Source organism: Chiroxiphia lanceolata, chromosome 4 (genome assembly GCF_009829145.1).
Source record: "Chiroxiphia lanceolata isolate bChiLan1 chromosome 4, bChiLan1.pri, whole genome shotgun sequence".
NCBI lineage: Eukaryota > Metazoa > Chordata > Aves > Passeriformes > Pipridae > Chiroxiphia > Chiroxiphia lanceolata.
This window is the reverse complement of record NC_045640.1, coordinates 73,718,929-73,735,628: the sequence shown is the minus strand read 5'-3', so window position 1 is coordinate 73,735,628 and position 16,700 is coordinate 73,718,929. Positions and strand designations below refer to the sequence as shown.

General features: G+C 58.4%; 2 protein-coding genes and 1 long non-coding RNA gene across 3 annotated transcripts in view; 1 reads left to right on the top strand and 2 right to left on the bottom strand.

The window, feature by feature from the left end:
- Window positions 1-633: 633 nt before the first annotated feature.
- On the bottom strand, window positions 634-14,099 carry RBPMS (RNA binding protein, mRNA processing factor). Its single transcript, XM_032685653.1, has 9 exons — window positions 13,959-14,099; window positions 7,938-8,015; window positions 7,710-7,748; window positions 7,522-7,584; window positions 6,613-6,763; window positions 5,827-5,957; window positions 4,083-4,152; window positions 2,791-2,896; window positions 634-2,143 (listed from the first exon to the last, which is right to left on the bottom strand). Exons 1-7 carry the CDS (start codon window positions 14,019-14,021, stop codon window positions 4,090-4,092), a joined length of 588 nt encoding a protein of 195 aa, XP_032541544.1. The 5' UTR covers window positions 14,022-14,099; the 3' UTR covers window positions 634-2,143; window positions 2,791-2,896; window positions 4,083-4,089.
- LOC116785739 lies at window positions 6,058-8,398 on the top strand. Its single transcript, XR_004356690.1, has 4 exons — window positions 6,058-6,245; window positions 6,884-7,089; window positions 7,201-7,322; window positions 8,251-8,398. It is a non-coding gene; the product is annotated as an uncharacterized LOC116785739 (long non-coding RNA).
- Window positions 14,100-16,263: 2,164 nt separating the features above from the next.
- The window catches only part of DCTN6 (dynactin subunit 6), a 2,922-nt gene continuing 2,485 nt past the window's right edge, over window positions 16,264-16,700 (bottom strand). The window contains exons 6-7 of the mRNA XM_032685661.1: window positions 16,685-16,700; window positions 16,264-16,601 (exon numbers count right to left, since the gene is read on the bottom strand). The exon at window positions 16,685-16,700 is cut by the window's right edge and continues 127 nt beyond it. Coding sequence (XP_032541552.1) covers window positions 16,503-16,601; window positions 16,685-16,700 — 115 coding nt within the window. The 3' untranslated portion in view covers window positions 16,264-16,502. The remainder of the gene's footprint in view (window positions 16,602-16,684) is intronic.

Sequence of the window (16,700 nt, the reverse complement as noted above, 5' to 3'; positions counted from 1 at the left end):
TCCCTGCCAGCCAGGGGTTCCAAATAACTGCCGTGCCTTGTGCCTTTTCCTTCCACCCTGGAGTTTGTAGCTGCCTTGGCTGAGCTGGAGCTTGCTCCTGGCACTTTGTTTTGAGAGCCTGGCCTGTTGGCTGAGGCTCCTGGGAACACTGGTCGCTTTTATTGGGGTGGGGGCGGAGCGGAGAAAGGAGGAGGAATTTCTAGGTTGGGCTTATGAACCCGAGTTTTTCAAAATTCCCAGCATGTTAAAAAAAATACAAAGCTAATCTGGCCCTTCGTCTCTAGGTTACGTTTGCCTCGTCCGGGGCTGAGCTCATGGAAAATTGCAGCTTAGCTCCTGTGCTCCCTGCCAAGATTAGTAGGTTTAAAAACTAACTGATAACATCTTTGTAAACTTGGAGTCATTTCTCTAAAGCCTGCTGATCCTTCCAGCCTGGATTTTGGAGCTTTCGTAGAGATCCAAGAGAGCCAAGCAGGACGATGGTATCTGCCCCAAAAAATCACCCTGGAGCGTCACAGTGTCTTGAAATACCCTGAGGGAGCAAGGAGGCTGCTGTTCCCTGAAGGGTGTATAGGGATCCCTCTCCCTGCTCCTAACCGGACACACAGCACACAACCATGCTCTGCACGTAACTTATAATAATCACCGGTTTTATTATTAAAAAATTACAATAGAAAAGTACCTTTAAACATATTTCCAAAAGCGGAGTAGACAATGTGGAAGCTTCTCTCCTCTCCACGAGACAAAGTACAGGAAATAGTTTGCTAAAAGAGTTAGTCCCTCGCTTGGGAACGCCGGTATCGTTCCTTTTAGAGCCGCTCTGAGGTTTGTCTTGGATTTGATTTCTTCTCACATCACTTCTATCAGTCCCATTTTTTACAGAAGACTCCAACGGGACGGTTTCCCAGCGCGAAAAATCCCATTTTCTCATCCTCCTGCCCCACCCCGACAGCCAAAATCTCAACTGTCTTATTTTGGCCCACCCACAGGACAAGAGGAAGGAGGAAGGAAAAGGTGATGATGCTGAATGAGGCCATGGACAGCTGGGAAACCAGCTACAGTGAGGCCTGGGCAGCGGCTGAGCTCAGTGTTCCTTGCAGCTGGAATGAGGAGAGGGGAAGGAAATGGAAGGAGGAGCTTTGCACCTCCCTTTGCAAGAAACCGAGACCTGATATGAGGTTTTGGGTTGGTTTGCTCTGTTCATTTCTTTCTGCAAATTCCTCCTGGAGTGAGGAGAAGGAGCAACTAGTATATCAAGCAGTGTCTTTGCTGGTACACTACCTCCATAAAGGGTGTTGGCAGCTTCCCTTCTTGTCTTTGCACATGGAAACATGGGAATGCCACGCAGCGAGCGGCCGGACTGGCATAACCTCGGTGCTAAAACCCCAGTCCAGCACTTTGGCGTAGCAGGAAGAGTTTTTCTCATACAGCAGTTTACGTTGCCTGTAACAGCTTGAAGCAGCCATGGCAGGAGGAGGAAGAGGAGGAGGCAAATTGTCACCTTGCTACATGTGTGGGCCGTGTGCCCATCCCTGATCCGAGCCGTTGCACCCCGCGGAAGCTTTGCACAGCAGCTACGAACACAGCCCTAAGGTACAAAAAAACACCGGAAGAACGTTCCTGATTGTCCTGCCTGGTTGTCATTTGGTACAACTGGGAAGAAGACAGTAATACTGTAGTGTCCACGGACATCTCGCCGACACGGCTGGAGCACAGTTCCTGCAAACCCGCATGGTGTGTCTCGACATCTGCACACACGTGAACATCATGCCTTCGACATGCAGCTGACGGGGCCGGGGGGCAATATAAGACTCTTAATTACACGCCTTCCAAAAGTCAAGCACAAAGCCTGCGGTCCAACACGGTGTAAGATTGTCCTGTTTGAGGAGCTTTGGTACAAAAATACTTGGCTCTCGTTTTAGTCTGCTTTCGTATGGTTCTGTTTGAAAAGTTCAAACACTACAACAATGCCTGTCAAACCATGCTTTCGGGAGCAACACACTCTTCCTTACAAATATACAGTGTAAAAGAGGAAAATATTATTACTAGGTAATGTTTTTCTTCTAGGAGAGCAGATGTGTGATAGAGGCTGTGGGAAAGTCTTGGAGGAATCCAAACTCCTGTGAGGGTTTTTTTTTCAAGCCTGTAACAACAGAGAGAGGTGTTAAAAAAAAAAAAAAAGGCAGCTGTGATGGAGGAAAAAAGGGGCTGTGATTCATCTCTCTTCCTTCGTGGGGAAACTCCTGTGCAGCAGCATGGGGGAGAGGGAGGCTTGTTTTGGAAATCTCTGCCCCGACCTCACTCCAAGGACAGGGAAAGGCGAGGTGGGAAATGGCTGTGCAGAGAGACTGTCGGCATCCCAGGTGTAAAGGACCCCGCTGGTCCCAGTTTGCTCCTCCCAGTGGCTGAAGCCCCTGGGGTTTGAACTGGGAAGCTGAGAGTTAACTTGAATTTTGCACTTTAAGAGGAATTCAGTCTCTGTTGATCCAAGGCAGGAAGCGAGGACGGAGATGAGGTTACCGGGGGTAATTCAAAGCTGAGAGGCATTCCTTGGCTGTGGAAACCCTCGCCCCAGATAATAATAATGATAAAGGCAGGAATGGCAGGGCCCCGTGGTTCCGGCTGGGCAGCAGCAGGAGCAGCGATGCCACCCTGCAGGGATCAACCCCAGGGTCACACCCGCCTCACTGCCTGTTCCCTCGGGGATAACACATTGGCTTCCTCACCCTTTGGCCCCCTCCCCAAAGGCAGCCAAGCCCACGGGACAGCCGGACGCCATCCCGGCCTTACCAGCACACTGTGGTCCGGCGGAGAGCACGTCACCCCAGTAGCCGCCTTGGAAGACTCCACTAATACCCACAAGACTGACTGTAGGCCACCATCACACACCTGAGACCTGCAGGAGGACACAGCGGAGGGTGAGGGACGCTGGCACGGGGGGCTGAGGTCGCGGTGCTGTGGGGAGAGGTGGTTTCACAGTGGTCAGAGACAGCGCTTCCCAAGGGGGCAATTTTCACCTTAGCCCTGCCCTGATGGGCTCCGGCCAGCAAGTACAGGACAGGGCCAGGCTGGCAGCAAAACCCTTCCCAGGTGGAGGAGCTTGGCAGGGAGCCGGGAGGTCCCCAATCCTGCATCCTCACCACCCACTGTGGCTACTGCTGTTGCTGTGGGCTGGTGGACCTGTTCCAAATGATTCGCTCGCCTCCCCAAATACGGCTCTGCTTACATTTTATCTGGAAAGTTTGGCATGGTGCATATTTTGGAAGAACCACTGGTTCCCAAAGCCTCGCCGCTCCCTATTTTTATCTGCTGGGCCTAAAATAGTCAGTAAGTTCTTTGTGGATCCAAGTCTGGGTCCAGCTGCAGCCAGGGCTGGGCCTCCTGCCCTCCCAGATGAGTGACCATGGGAGCATGGGCAGCCGATACCAGAGCTTTGGATGCACTGGGTGTGGAAGCAGGAGGCTTCCCAGCAGGGATTGGCAGCGTGCAGGAATGATTCCCAACCGGGATGGGCAGGGTGGGTGGGATCACGGGGTAAAGCAGTGCTCTGCGTCCACTGAACCTCTTTCTCCTCTTCCACTTGGGTCCCCTTTGTTTATTTATCCATGAAAGGCCGAGTTGTTTGCAGAGCATGTCTTGCAAGGCTTTTTCCATCCGAAGAGGTCCCAGATGGAATCGGATCAGTCCCTCCCTCCAGCCAGGCAGCTTGGTGAGGCTGCACTTCTTATTTTGGCAGCTCCACCACCCCGAGCCGCCAGGAGAGTTTTCCTTAAGGTTTAATGAGATGGTTGTGTTGGGACTCCCTTCTTTTCCATCACTGCACCCCCTCCCCAGCCGGATGCCTTTTCCATCCTGCCCTGGGACATTTGGGAAAGTGTTGGGGTGAATGGTGGCAGGGACATCCCCTTCCTGGGGGGAAGGAAGGCAACTGGACTTAAGGAAAGTGGCCTCACCAATAGTCTGGCTACCCACCCTGAGCTGCTGGAGACCCCAGGAGTTGTGGTGGTGGGGGAAGGCCAGGGTGAGGGTGGAGGTGGGTCCCAGCCAGCGCAGGAGGATGGGACCGGGACAGTGGCACTCACCCGGCATTCAGCAGAACTGACGGGACTTCCAGCCCTGAGAACCAGCCTCGGAAGGAGGGAGCCAGCGCATCTGCAGAGGCAAGGGGGACACAGAGTGAGAGGGGGGTGGCCGCCTACCCTGGCAAGATCCAGCCACATCTGGGATCCCCTTTCCCGGCCTTCCCCAGGCACAGGGTGGAGGGAGGTCAGAGCACAAGCAGTACAGCCATCCCAGCTCCAACCGGGACAGTAACACTGGGGCCAAGCACAGCCCCCAGCATCCCTGCTTCCAGCAGGATGGAGCTGGGATAGCAGCACCACAATCCCACTGAGCAGGAGTGAGCTCATCCCTCTCAGCTTCTCAAAAGCCCGCTTGAAACAGGGTGGAAAACATCAGACGCCAAAACCCAGCACATGGTGCTCAGTGCCCTGCCAAATAACACCAAGTCAGCCCCCGTCCATCCCGAGGTTCCTGGTCCCGCTGCTCTCTGCAGGATCCAGCCGAGCAGCTCCAGTTTTGACAGTGGCACCCATCTCCAGTGCCCCCCACCAAACCTGCATGGAGGGGGGGGTGGGAAAGGTGCCACCACCACGCTTCCCCTTGCGCTGATATTGCACATCAGTTAATATTTCTTCTGTCTAACCTCAGCCTAGGTTTTCCCGAGGGACCCTCGGAGCTTCCGTACGCCTCCGTTTCCTTCGCTGTCGCTTCTCCGAGCAGGGCAGGTGCTGCCTGTTAGCAGTTATTTGACAAGGCGAGTACGTCGCTGCAATAATATTTACTGCTGCTCTTCCTATGAGCAGCAGGGCACAAAAAGCTGGAGTTTCGTCCAAGGTCTGTACGCCGAGCGCTTTTCCACACCCTCCCGCTCAAACCAGCCCCTGGCTGCTCTGGCTCCCAGCAATGGTGGCTCTGGATAACCTGGCTCAATCCTGGTGGGCCAGGGCCAAAAGCCCCTTCGAAGCAGTTTATCCAGCTAATCTGTTTCCGTGTGCTCGTTTTCTCCTGCTCATCACCGAATCGGAGCCAGCAGCAAGGAGCAAAAGCTGGGATGATGTCCAGCGCAGATGCTGGGGAGGCAGCTGCCCATTCCCCCTTCATGGCAGAGGTCTTTTCCCAGCATCCCCACGATGTAAGGCTGGCACCGCAAAGAAATCCTCTTCCTCCTCCATTTCCACTTCTTCTCTTCTTTTCCCAGCTCCTCTCCCAGGCGGATGGTTAATTTTTAACAGCCACGTGCTGCCGTCGGGGGCCACCGGCGCTGGCAGCCGGCAGAAAGCACTTGTGACAAGGCAGCACCTCGTCAATAAAAGATGGATCCTCCATTTGCGCTTCGCTTCCCTCTCCTCCCCGTCAGAGCCGCTTGGCTTCACACCCCATGTCCGGCACACCACATCCCAGCAATGCTCCAGGGGCTCTGGAGCCCCCATCTCACACCACGCCAGCAGCCAGATGGCAACGAGCGATGGGAATGGTCCAGATCCGGAGAGCATCCCCATCCATCCCTCCCTCCCTCCCTCCCTCCCCACTTGCCCCACCACGGGCGGCAGCAAAGGTAGGAAGGCAGAGAGAGGTGTTTGGGGAAAGGCAGGACCCCTGCCAGCGCTCAGCTCCGTTTGGGAGCCGTCCCTAAATCTCAGGGAGCGGGGAGTGAGTGCCTGTTAGCTGGGCAGAGGTTAGTGGTGCGGCGGGCACCGAGGGGGAAGGGGATCCGGGGCGGGCAGGAGGGTGAACGGTGGTTGGTGAGGGATGGGTCGGAATTACCTGGGCGTGCAGCGAAGCGGGATAGGTGAAAGCAGGAGGAGGTAGAGCAGGTGCTAATTCCGCTGGGTACAGAGGGTACGGCCCCCACACTTCAGGGCTACTGGGGTAAAGTGCAGGCACTGTGAGCTCATCTGCAAGAGAAGAAGAGGGAGAGTTAACAGTGACCGCAGGGCCGCCACCCCTGCCGCGTCCTTCCTTCTCCCCCCCGAAGCAGGAGCGGAGCGTCCCCAGGAGAAGTGCGGGATGTCACCGCCGAGAGCCGACCCGCAAAGCCAACGTGGTACTGGGCTCGTCATCTCCAAAAGGTTTAATGGTCCCAGGGATCCAGCAGAGGAGAGAATGTGGCTCAAGCCTGTGCACAACAGCGAGGTGAGGAACCAGTGTCCACGCGAGAAAAGCTCTTAGAGAGGCAGAAACAGGTATGGAGCACTCACGGCAGGACATTGCTGAGGCCTCTGCTGAGACCCCCAGACATGACGAGGGAACTCCCCGGCATGGAGAAGCAGCACCTTAGGCTTGTCCCACTCCCAGGCACCGTGCCAGGCTGGCTATCACCTGTCCTGGGATCCTCTCCTTTTGGGGACTCCTGGCAGCAAGCAGGTGCCACTGCTTCCAATTGGACCTGGCATTCCCCACCGCCACCCACCCCCCCCACGGTATCCCTGCTCCTTCCAGCACCGCGCACGACATCACATTCCCTGAATAAGGTGTTTTCCCTGGGATGGGGGCAGCCCCCAGTGCCCGCCACCCCAAACCCTTACTGGCGCCGCAGGCCCCGGTACTCACAGGGCTCCCGGGCGATGAACTGAGGTACGGCGGTGGGGAAAGGGGTGCTGGGATTTGGGGTGCCCACCAGCTTGCTCTTGGCCATCTTGGTGTTGGCCTTGGCGAACTCCAGCCGCAGCGTCTGGGGGATCTCGGGGTCGAAGCGGATGCCCTGCGGGAGGGGAAGGAGGGAGGGGAGGCACGGCGGGTGGGCGAGCGCTGCCGCGTGCCGGCCCCCGCAGCAAAAATAACTCTCTCCCCGTTATTTATGGGGTTTTTTTTCAACTTCCAGCCTTGAAATGAGCTAATTTGCCGGGCCCCGAGGCAGCTCACATTCCTCCAGCATCTTTAGCATCGGCACCATATTTGGCAGTCGGCATCCCCGCAAGGCCAAGCTCTTATCCAGAGGGATTAGCGGAGCCAAAGAAAAGAAGTTTTTACATCGAAAATGAAGACAGGGAAGAAAAACAACCCTAAACCAAAACCCGGGGAGAACTGGTGAGGAACCGCAGAACCAGCTCCACGTGATTCTGCCCTTGACTATTTCCAGGTAACTCCACAGAGGTAGAAGGGAGCTGCTAAAAGTGAGATTTGCTTTTCCTTTTGCAGATTTTGCCGGGATTTTTCCTGCTGAACAAACAGGAGAGGCTGGGAACGGTGTCTCTCGCTTGTATTTGTACCTAAGGCTCGAACCCTGAGAGTTCAAGCCCTTCTGGATGGCCCTGAGAAAGGTGAGAGGGATGCAGCCCCCTGGGAGGGAGGATGTGGATGAGAAACAAGGATGGGATTGTCTGGAGGGATGGGGATGCTGTGGGGCCAGCCGGCGTGGGAGCTGCACATCCCCAGCGTGGAGGAATTCAGGGAGTATCTGGAGACAGGAAAACAAGGAGAAAAATGGGAAAATGGAGCAGCCAGGCCGGGCACACTCACGTTCAGAGCATTCTTCGCCGCCTCTGCCTCGGAGCGGCTGTCGAAGCTGACGAAGCCCACGGGCTGTCAGGAGGAAGGAGAGGAGGAGCCATCAGTCAGGTGGGGAGCAGAGGGGACCCCCCCTCACCCCAGGGACTGGTGGTGCCAGGGAATGGTGGGATGATCGCCCCGTTTGGAGCGGCTCCTACCTGCTTGGAGGTGAGTTTGATGAGAGACCCCTCGTACCCCTGCAGGGAAAGGATAAAAAAGGCTGTTCAGTGGAGATCCCCATGATTAAATAATAATAACTGAATAAATTGACTAAATAAATTTTTGAGGGGGAACCAGTGGGCTCCCAGATCCCAGTAAGTTGTTTGGGGCTGGGGCAGGGGCCAGCTCCACACTTCCAGCCCCCCTTTCCCTCACCAGTTTGGTACCTTAAAGGGCCTGAAGAGCAAGTAAAGTTCCCGGGGCTTAATGTCCAGGGGCAACCCGCTGACAAAGAGTGTCCTCACCTGGAAAAGAAGAAAGAAGGTTCCTGGGGATTCTCTTCATCCTTAACTTGGCTTCCTGCAGCCAGAGGGACAATGCCAGCCCAAAGGGAAGCTCCTGAGTGGGCAGCCAAAAGCCTTAAGCCACAATTGAGTGATGCAGAATTTTTGGGAGGGGTGTCCCCATCCTTCAGGTGACCACAGAGGAAGCTGCTAAGGCACCATGGAAAGGTAACGGAGACCTGTCCTCACCCCACAGAGTGCTCTCTGGGCTGAAAAAGCTTCCAGCATCCCAGCACCTTCCTACCCCGGTCTGGCAAACAGGATCTCTCCCGGCATCCCCAGCGGATCCGGGACTCTGCAGACAATGCCTATTGTCTCAGTTTAATTGCAGCAGCTCATTAAGGACTGGGAGAAGCAAATCCCAGCTCTTCCTCCTGGAGGAATGGCCGGCCCTGGTTTGGAGGGGGCTGGGTTTAAGCAGCTTGTCCCTGGTTTGTAGAAGTCACCTTTTAAGGGGTTTTAACCCTTTTTTGGTGGATCTAATGTTTGTGGTGATGCAGCATCTTCAAAGTTGGTGTGTTTGGCAGAAATCCTGCTCCCACCAACTCCGAGGTGGGATGTGGGGCTCCCCAGGGATAGGCAAACCCTGTGCTGGGATGGTTTTGCTTTACAACCAGCTCATAACTGGTGAAGCAATGTGGGGAACTGGGTCTGCTGCCAGTTCCCCCTCTCCTCATCCACAAAACCTCATCTGAACACTTTGGACTGGAGTAGGGGAAAACTTTGATTTATTTTATTTAATTTTTTTGGCCACGCACCCTGCCTGCCCCATTCCCTGGGAAAGAGACATGGGAAACTGCCAGAAACAGCCAGCCCAGGCCTATTCTTCTGCTGACATTTCTTCTTTCTCTTGCAGATAAGCTATCTCCCCCATCTCCCAGCCTGGGAGCAGCAAACATTCCTACTTTGTGGAACAAAACCTCTGGCTGACCTGTATCTGTTAAATAACAAAAGGTACTCGAGCTGTTTGCATATGGCCCTTGTGCCAACAGCCCTGGTAATACCCATCCTGGGTACCTGTGTTATCATCATCACCATCATCATCATTCCTGCAGGTACCAGCATCCAGGGGCACAGGGGTGTCCTCACCCCTTCCTGAGCCAGGAAGGCTGCAGGCAGGCACAGCCTAGTAGCCTGTCCCCTCTAGTGGAGCCATCCAGGGTGGGCTGGAAGCCCCCCCAAAGCACCCTGGGGGACCTCTGCCAGATTTCTGCTGTCTCCCAAGACCAGAGGCTGATGGAGCATCCCAAGGCATTCAATATTGCTCTGTTTCCCCGTGGAGACAGTGCCCAGATTTCTCTCAGCAGGGAGGCAGGAGGAGCTCCCCTCGTGCTCATGAAATTCAATGTAAAGAAAACAAATTTATCCTTTCCTTGGGGAAATAAATATTTCCTTTCAGACAGGTCTGACTAAGCGTGGCTGCTGTCCGGGGAATTGGCTCTCTGGATGCATCCACCTTCCCAGCTGGGTTTGTGAGCATCCCTGCATGGTGTCCCCTGTCTCCACCATCCCTGGAGCAATTCTGGCAAGCTGGCTTCCCATTTCTCCTCCCCCTGGGGAGCTGCATGAAACACCAGAGGTGTCAGCGACAGCTCCGGGTGGGGGGAAACCCACTGCCAGTTTGCAGCATCCCTAAAATCCAAATCCTACAAGCCCAAGCCTGCCAGATCATTTATCCCCAAAGCCACGTGGGAGAGAGACGGGAGAGATAAAAGACCCCGAGGAACCCTCCGAAATTCAGCCCTGCAGAAGAAGGGCTTCTCTTCCTTAATGACTTGTTTTCTTTGGAAGTTCAAACGCGGGTCGGCCAAGTTTGAATCCGTAAAATTACACAGCGGCGAGAGGGAGAAGGGCTCCAAAGGATCCCCCAGCTGGTTTCCAGCCCCAAAAGGCCTGGGAGAGGAGGGAAGGATACGAGCTCGTGGGTGCTCCCCATCTGCACCCCACAAAAGGGGCCTGGGGCGTACTGAGCCACAGGGATGTTTGAGTAGGTCCTATGCAAACAGCATCCTTTTGCTGGGTAACAAACAGGTGGAACTGGCAGAGTAAGGGAGTTTCCTCAGGGATAATCCCAGCAGGCTGGACGGATATCCTTTTGCCAAGGGAAGGATCTTAGCGGAAATATTCCTCCTGTCCTTAAATGGAAGGGGAGCTTCGGCTCGCAGGGAGCTGCTCCAGGTTTTCCCGTGCCGAGAGATCCCAGGGATTCAGTCACCATCCTCCTACCAGAAACACACTCAGGGCAAAATTCTACCCTGGATTGGGAAAAAAAAAGCGCCTTATCAGCCAGCAGGCAAATATATGCTCTTCCATGGGGAAAAATGACCCCTTCTGGCAGGCAGATTGGGTGAGGTGCCTGTTCCCAAGTGTCTCATGGGATGGGGCCAGACCTACAGCTCCCAGGAAAGGATTAGCAAAGGACTCTGGAGCATGAGATCCCTGCAGCCCAAACCCCCTTTTTTTTTTTTTTTTTTGGACAGCCCGAGCTGTTTCGTTTCAGTTCTGCTGTGCAAACATTTTCAGTTTCTTCTTCGTGGAGCATTTCTCCATCTCTCCTTCTCCTTACAATTTGGGGTGAAACCAAAGGTTTTTTTCCAGGTCAGAAGTGCTGATGTTTGCCCTGGGAAGCTGCTGGCCATGGGTGCAGCACCTCAAAGGTGACCACCTTGATTTCCTTCCATTTCCTTCCATAGGGATGGCAGCTATGCATGAGGAGCACTCCAGGTCCCCTTCCAGAGTCCTTCTCTGTTCCAGCCGCTGCACCCCACAGCTCCCAGGTTTGCCAGGGCTGCTGGATCCCACCTCTGTCTCCTCGCTCCTGGTTTTGTCCCCTCTTGGCTTTTATTGTCCCTGCAGGAAGTCTCCTCTTCATCTCTGCTACTCTCCCTCAGAAGCCACCTCCATCCCACTTCTGGTGCGTCCCTCTCACCTCTGCATCCCACCGTCCCCTTCTGTTGTCCTTGAAATTCCACATCCCATCTGGGGCATTTAAAGGATGATGGAAAGGGTCCAGGGGGGTTTGCTGGGATGGTCAGGGCTGGAGACACACAGGGAGAGGCAGGGCCTGGGCCAAGAGGTGGCTGGGGTCGAGGAGGAGAGGAGCATGGATCGAGGATGGCCCAGCATGGAGAGATCCATGACGGAGCACTGGCAGCCCTCCTCCTCCTCTCCTCACCTTAAGCCACAAGTGAGGTTCCTGAAGGTAAGGAAGCACCAGGGAGGCATTACCCTGCCTCGGACCCTCATCGGATGGCCCAGAGGGATGCCGGGTGTCCCGAGGGATGCCGGGTGTCCCACCAGCAAGGTCACGGTCCCCTGCCCCTATCCCTGCCCAAACCACCTCCGGTGAACGTTAACAGGCTCGGGGGGGAGGCGGGAGGCATCCGGGTGATTCATCCACGAGGCATTTAATCGCCTCCTTCAGCCCCGGCTCCCCGTCCGTCCGTCCGCCCCTTCCAGCGGGGCTCGCTTTAATTCTCCACCAGCCGATTATCCGCTTGACTGCCCGCCGCCGGAGAGGCACCGCCGGGCAGCCGGATCCCGGCGGGAGCGGGAGGGCGATGGCACGGGGCTGCCATGGAGCCAGGGAACACGGCGAGCAGAGCTTCTCCCCACACCCCATTCCCGGCAAAGCGGGGTGCTGTTCTCTCCTCCCCCCCCCCCCATCCTCCCCGCGGCGGGGTGCATTCTGGCCCCGCCGGGATTAGTCCTGGCGTAAATACTCTCTTGGCTAATGGAGCGTCTTCCTCGGCTGGGTTTAGATTCCCGGGCTGTGTGTACGCATGCCTTCAGCCCGCAAAACTCCCCGACATAAACAAGGCTGAGGCCGAGGGATGCCGGCTCCTCCACCCGGGGAATGCGGGAGGACCGGGATCAACCCTCCGGCCTCGCCACCCCGCAGCCTCTTGTCCAGAGGGGCAGACAAACGTCCGGTGACGGACAGGAGGAGAGGAACAGCCCTTGGGGAAGAGCGAGTCCAGAGCTCCCGGGGCTGGAACGAGGAAGCGGCGGAGGAAAAGGCAGCGAGAAGCCAAGGGAGCAGATGGGGGATTGCAACAGAGCGGAGGAGCGGCGGGATCAGGCGGGGGTCACACACGGCCCTGTCCCGCCCAGACTTTGCTCCCAAACCCTCCGGACCCCACGCTTCAAGGGGGAAAGGAAGCAGGAGCACGGGGGGATGCGACAGAGGGGCCACGGGGGAAAATTTTAGCCACTCACTGGGCGCACTCCCCCCCCCCCCCCAGATACCACCCCTGGTGTTCCCTCCCCACGCCACGGTCCCCCGGGGTGAGGGATCTGGCATGGGATGGGAACGGGGGCCACGAGCCGGGCTCTCCGCAGCCGCTCCGCTACCAAATAAGGCCTCCGCCGAGCCTTTTACATGCCGTTCTCGCCCGGCCAAAGTGACGTGACCGCCTTCCCAAATTGTTCTGGCTCCTCCGTGGGGAACCCCCTGGCTCACAGCTCCCCTGTGGGTACCCCGGGGAGGAGGCGAGAGGGATAGGGAGGCCACCCGGGATGCCAGGAGCAGGCAGGAGGAGCGGGGCTGAAGTGGGGGCTTTGCCCACCCGGCAGCAACCTCACTGATCTCCCCGGGATAGGGGCTGCTTCTCCCTCTTTTCTGGGGGGGCAGGAGCCTGGAAGGCAAGCCCTGGGAGGGGAGAGGTGCGGCGCAGTAGCCGGGCAACCCCCTTCCCCTGCGCTTAAGCAAATACTCGACAGCACCGGCTCTTCCAGCCTGGGCTGGGCAACACTCCTGCGGGGAAAGTACCCGCCTGGCACCGGAGGAGCCCGGCTTGGCCATCGCCCTCCTAATGAGTTCCCGGCACAGCGGGTGACCCTGGCACCTCGCAGCCGTCCCCTCCAGGGACTCCCCATGTCCAGCATCGAAAGATCAGGGGTTTCCCAAGTGCGAGCAGTGCGACAGCCGGCCCCTGGCCCCCCGGATCCAGCCGGGGGGAAAAGGCAACAGGCCTCCACGGATGTCTCCCACTGCCACGTTCGGCCGAGCCACAGCCGCGGGACCCGGCAGCATCATCTCCCACACACCCCGCGAGGCCACGAGTGGAAAAACTCCCCATTATTTAGGGAACTTTTGGAAGTTTGAGGCCAGAGCCACCTCCGGAACAAACAAATGAAGGCAGGCAACAGCGGGCGATGGAGCTACGGTGATCCCAGCGCTGGCCATCAACCAGGGACCCCAGTACGAGCCGGCGGGGACCTGCCGGAGCAGCCCGGAGGGTGGAGAGCGAGAAGGAAGAGGAGATCCCAGATCGGAATCTTCTCGCTCTCACCCTCCCACAAGTCCAAATTCCCATCTCAAGGTCACGGGCAAAACCAGGAACTTTGCGGTCGGAACGCAGAAAGCCAGCTCTCACCGCGGCGCGGGTGGGGTTGGTCCACCGTGGGGGAGATGTTTCGGACATCTTTGGGGTGAGACCCACGGGAAGGGACGCGTGGCCGCTGGATGAGCTGCACCCACCAGCACCGGCAGCACCAGGTACCGGCCCCGGGACCAGGGGGAGCCTGGTTTGCCCCCCACGGCCCCGCGGAGCTGAGTGTGTCGAGTGGGGCTCCCCGCGCCCGCAGGTCCCCGCCGGGGAGCCGGAGGGGCGTTTGCGGGGAGGCCCGGAGGGATGCGGGCGGTGGATGGGGGCGTCCCCGGGAGCGGCGATGCGCTCCCCGCCGCTCATCCCCGTCCCCCCGCAGCAGCCCCGCGTACCCGGAGCCTCGTAAACCGATGAGACACCCCCCCCCCCCGGCGAAGACTCCCCCCTCCCATCCTGGGTGGATGCGTGGGCACCCGCGGAGCGCAGCCCCCGAGGATCGCGGGTAGGGAGGGAGATGCCGGACCCCCCTTCCCCCCCCGCCCCAAAACCCCCGTGTGTGTGTGTCCCCCGGTACCTCCTCCTCGGGCAGGCCGGTGTCGGCGGGGCCGCTCTCCCGGTCGGCGGGGAGGTTACTCATGGTGCGACCGGCCAGGCTCCTCGTCCCGCCGGCGGCAACCGCGTCCGGGCGGGCGGTGCTGGAGGCTGGTCCCGGCGGCGGCGGGGGGGGCCGGGGCGGGGCGGCGGGGCCGGGGAGGGACGGGGCGGGGGCGCGGCGGAGCGGAGCGGAGCGGAGCGGCGGGAGGCGACGCGGGCGCGGCGGGATGGAGGGGCGCGGGGTCAGGGGCACGGGAGGTGGGAGACGGGACGCGTGACGCGGGGTTTGGGAAGGCGGGACGCAGGGCTGGGGAGATGGGACGCCGTCCCCGAGACATAAGACTCATGCTGCGGACGCTGGACGTAGGGCTGGCGACACGGGACAGAAGGCTGGGGACACAGGGCACCGGCTTGGGGATACAGGACAAGACTGGAGGCATGGGACACAGTCTAGGACCTGGGGTTGGGCTTACAGGACACGAGGCTGGGGACACAAGGCACAAGGATGGGGAGATGGGCACAGGGCACAAGGCTTGGGGACCTGGGGCAGTCCCCGGGACATTGGACACAGGCTGGGGACACAGGTCAAGGCTGGGGAGATGGACACAGTCCTGGGGACACTGGACACACGGCTGGGGGACATGGGGCACAGTTCCAGGGACACGGCTGCATCAGGGCTGTGGGGCAGAGGAGAGGACAGTGCTGGGGACACTGGATGGAGGACTGGGGACAGTAGGGGGAGCGGTGGGGGTAGATCACCCCAAACCAGCCCCGCCTGGGGGGGTCAGTCCCTCCTCACCTGGCCCCAGGGCTGCATTTGGGCTCCCTGCTTAGGCTGGGCTTTAGATGAGCCTGCACTGGGCCTAGCACCCTGCTCCCTTCTTCCTAGAGCTTGGATTTGGGTTGTCCCAGCCCTGCACATCCCCACGGACGGGGCTGTGGTCCCAGAGGCTCGGCTCCAGAGTAGGGTGACGAAGACCCTGAGGGTGAAGCCCAGCAGCTGTGTCCAGAGCAGGTGCTGCCTGCGCACAATGCACAGGGACCGGAGTGACCCCGAGGACATCCTGCCGATGGCACGGGGCTTGTTCCAACGGGCATTTAAGGTCACAGCTTGCCTTTCTGTGCCTCAGCAGCCAAAACAGACCTGGGGGCAGCTGCCTGTGTGTCCTGCCGGCTGCCTGTGGGACCCAGCCCAGCCACCGATGGGTTTGCAGCCTCCCCACAGCGGCAATTTACAGAGCAGAACCTCTCATGCCAGGAGGAAGATGGAAATGAGCTGTGCCAGCTGGATTTGGGGGAGCGGGAAGTGTCTGGCTACAAGGACAGGTGACCCCCAGAGGGAATCTAGAGTGCAGGAACTGATCCAGTCACCCCAACCTGCTGGAGCCTCTTGCTTTTGCGAGTGGATTCTCAGCTAAAGAGTCCTTTATCTTTGAGCAAGGGGAGAAGCTGGAGAGATGTGTTTTCCCCTTCCATGGGCATCGCCACAAAACGCTTTGTCTGGACAGCAGATGGGACAATATTCACAACCCTTATTTGGACTCGGCTTTGGGGAAGAGCTGCAGTTCCCCGGTGGCGCTGGAGCACGGTTTGGAATCACAAATCAAAAAAACTGGCAGGTTTGGATTTCTGGTAGCCATGAAACTGAACTCAGGGAGAAAAATCCGATCGGCTCTGGTGTGTGCTGCACCACTTCCATGCCTTGAAACCCCTGATCCCAACCCAAAGCCCCACATCCTGCAGAACTTGGGGTTCCTCTGCAGTGGTTGCTGATGCTCTCCCCTCTCTCTTTCCTACAGGAATTTCTGCTGTGGCATTGATGTCTGTCTGTGCCGGGACACACCACCAGGCTGTGTCATACGGGGATGGACAGGGGAGGTTGTGGACATCCCTGGGGAATCTGGGGGGTCAGCTAGGAAGCGTGGCGATTCCCAAGGCTCCAGCAGAGTGGCTTGACGAGCAAGTGGAGGAGGTTCAGCTCCGTTCTGGGCCCTCTGGGAGGGAAGCCGAGCAGGAGCAGCCCTCGGGGGCAGGGACAGAGGGTGGCACGGGGTGCCTGGAGCCTTTCCCACCCCAGGACCCGCGTGGATCCGGGATGCGGGGCCGGGTCCCCCGAGCAGCGCGGGGGCACTTCGCCCTCTGGTGGTGGGAAGGGGGAAGCGCGGCGAGGCGGCACCGGGGCTGTCCCCGAGCTGTACCCGGGGGTGACGCGGCGACACCCGCCCCGACAGCTCCTGTGTGACCCGTGTACCCGCCCGCCGCGACGCTAAAGGGCTGCGGTTCCCTCGGGCAGCAGAACAGGTGACCTTTTATTCCCAAAACAAAGCACGAACAATAGTCAGTGCGGGAGAGACAAGAGACCCAAACCCGGTCTGAGACTCCCGGTGGAAGATAAATAAAGGACACAAATAAGCAATAAATTGTTTGATGGAATGAGGATCACAGAGACCGGATAGTTCCCGGAGTGTGTAGTGCTTCCCAGGACCAAACACCCGGCCAGGCACCGGGAGCAGCAGGCAGACGCTCAGCTCTTGACAGGGGTGGACGTGGCCTTCATGGTCTTCTTCAGGTGGTGGTAGTTGGGCAGGATCTTCATCAGGAAATCCAGCTGCAGCGTCTGGGGCTGGAAAAGGAGGCAGGGGAGGTCAGGCAGCAGCCCGAGGGGGACAGGGGGTGCGGGCGCGTCCCCCCGTGTCACACACCCACCTGCGGCCGCTCGGTC

Excerpts from the sequence above, each read along its gene's own strand:
- RBPMS (XM_032685653.1), bottom strand. The coding sequence starts at position 14,021 with ATGAGTAACCTCCCCGCCGACCGGGAGAGCGGCCCCGCCGACACCGGC. Across the intron at positions 6,764-7,521 it reads CGGCGAAGAATGCTCTGAAC|GGCATCCGCTTCGACCCCGA; the intron begins GTGAGTGTGCCC and ends CCCCTCCCGCAG. Across the intron at positions 5,958-6,612 it reads GTTCATCGCCCGGGAGCCCT|ATGAGCTCACAGTGCCTGCA; the intron begins GTGAGTACCGGG and ends CTTCTCTTGCAG.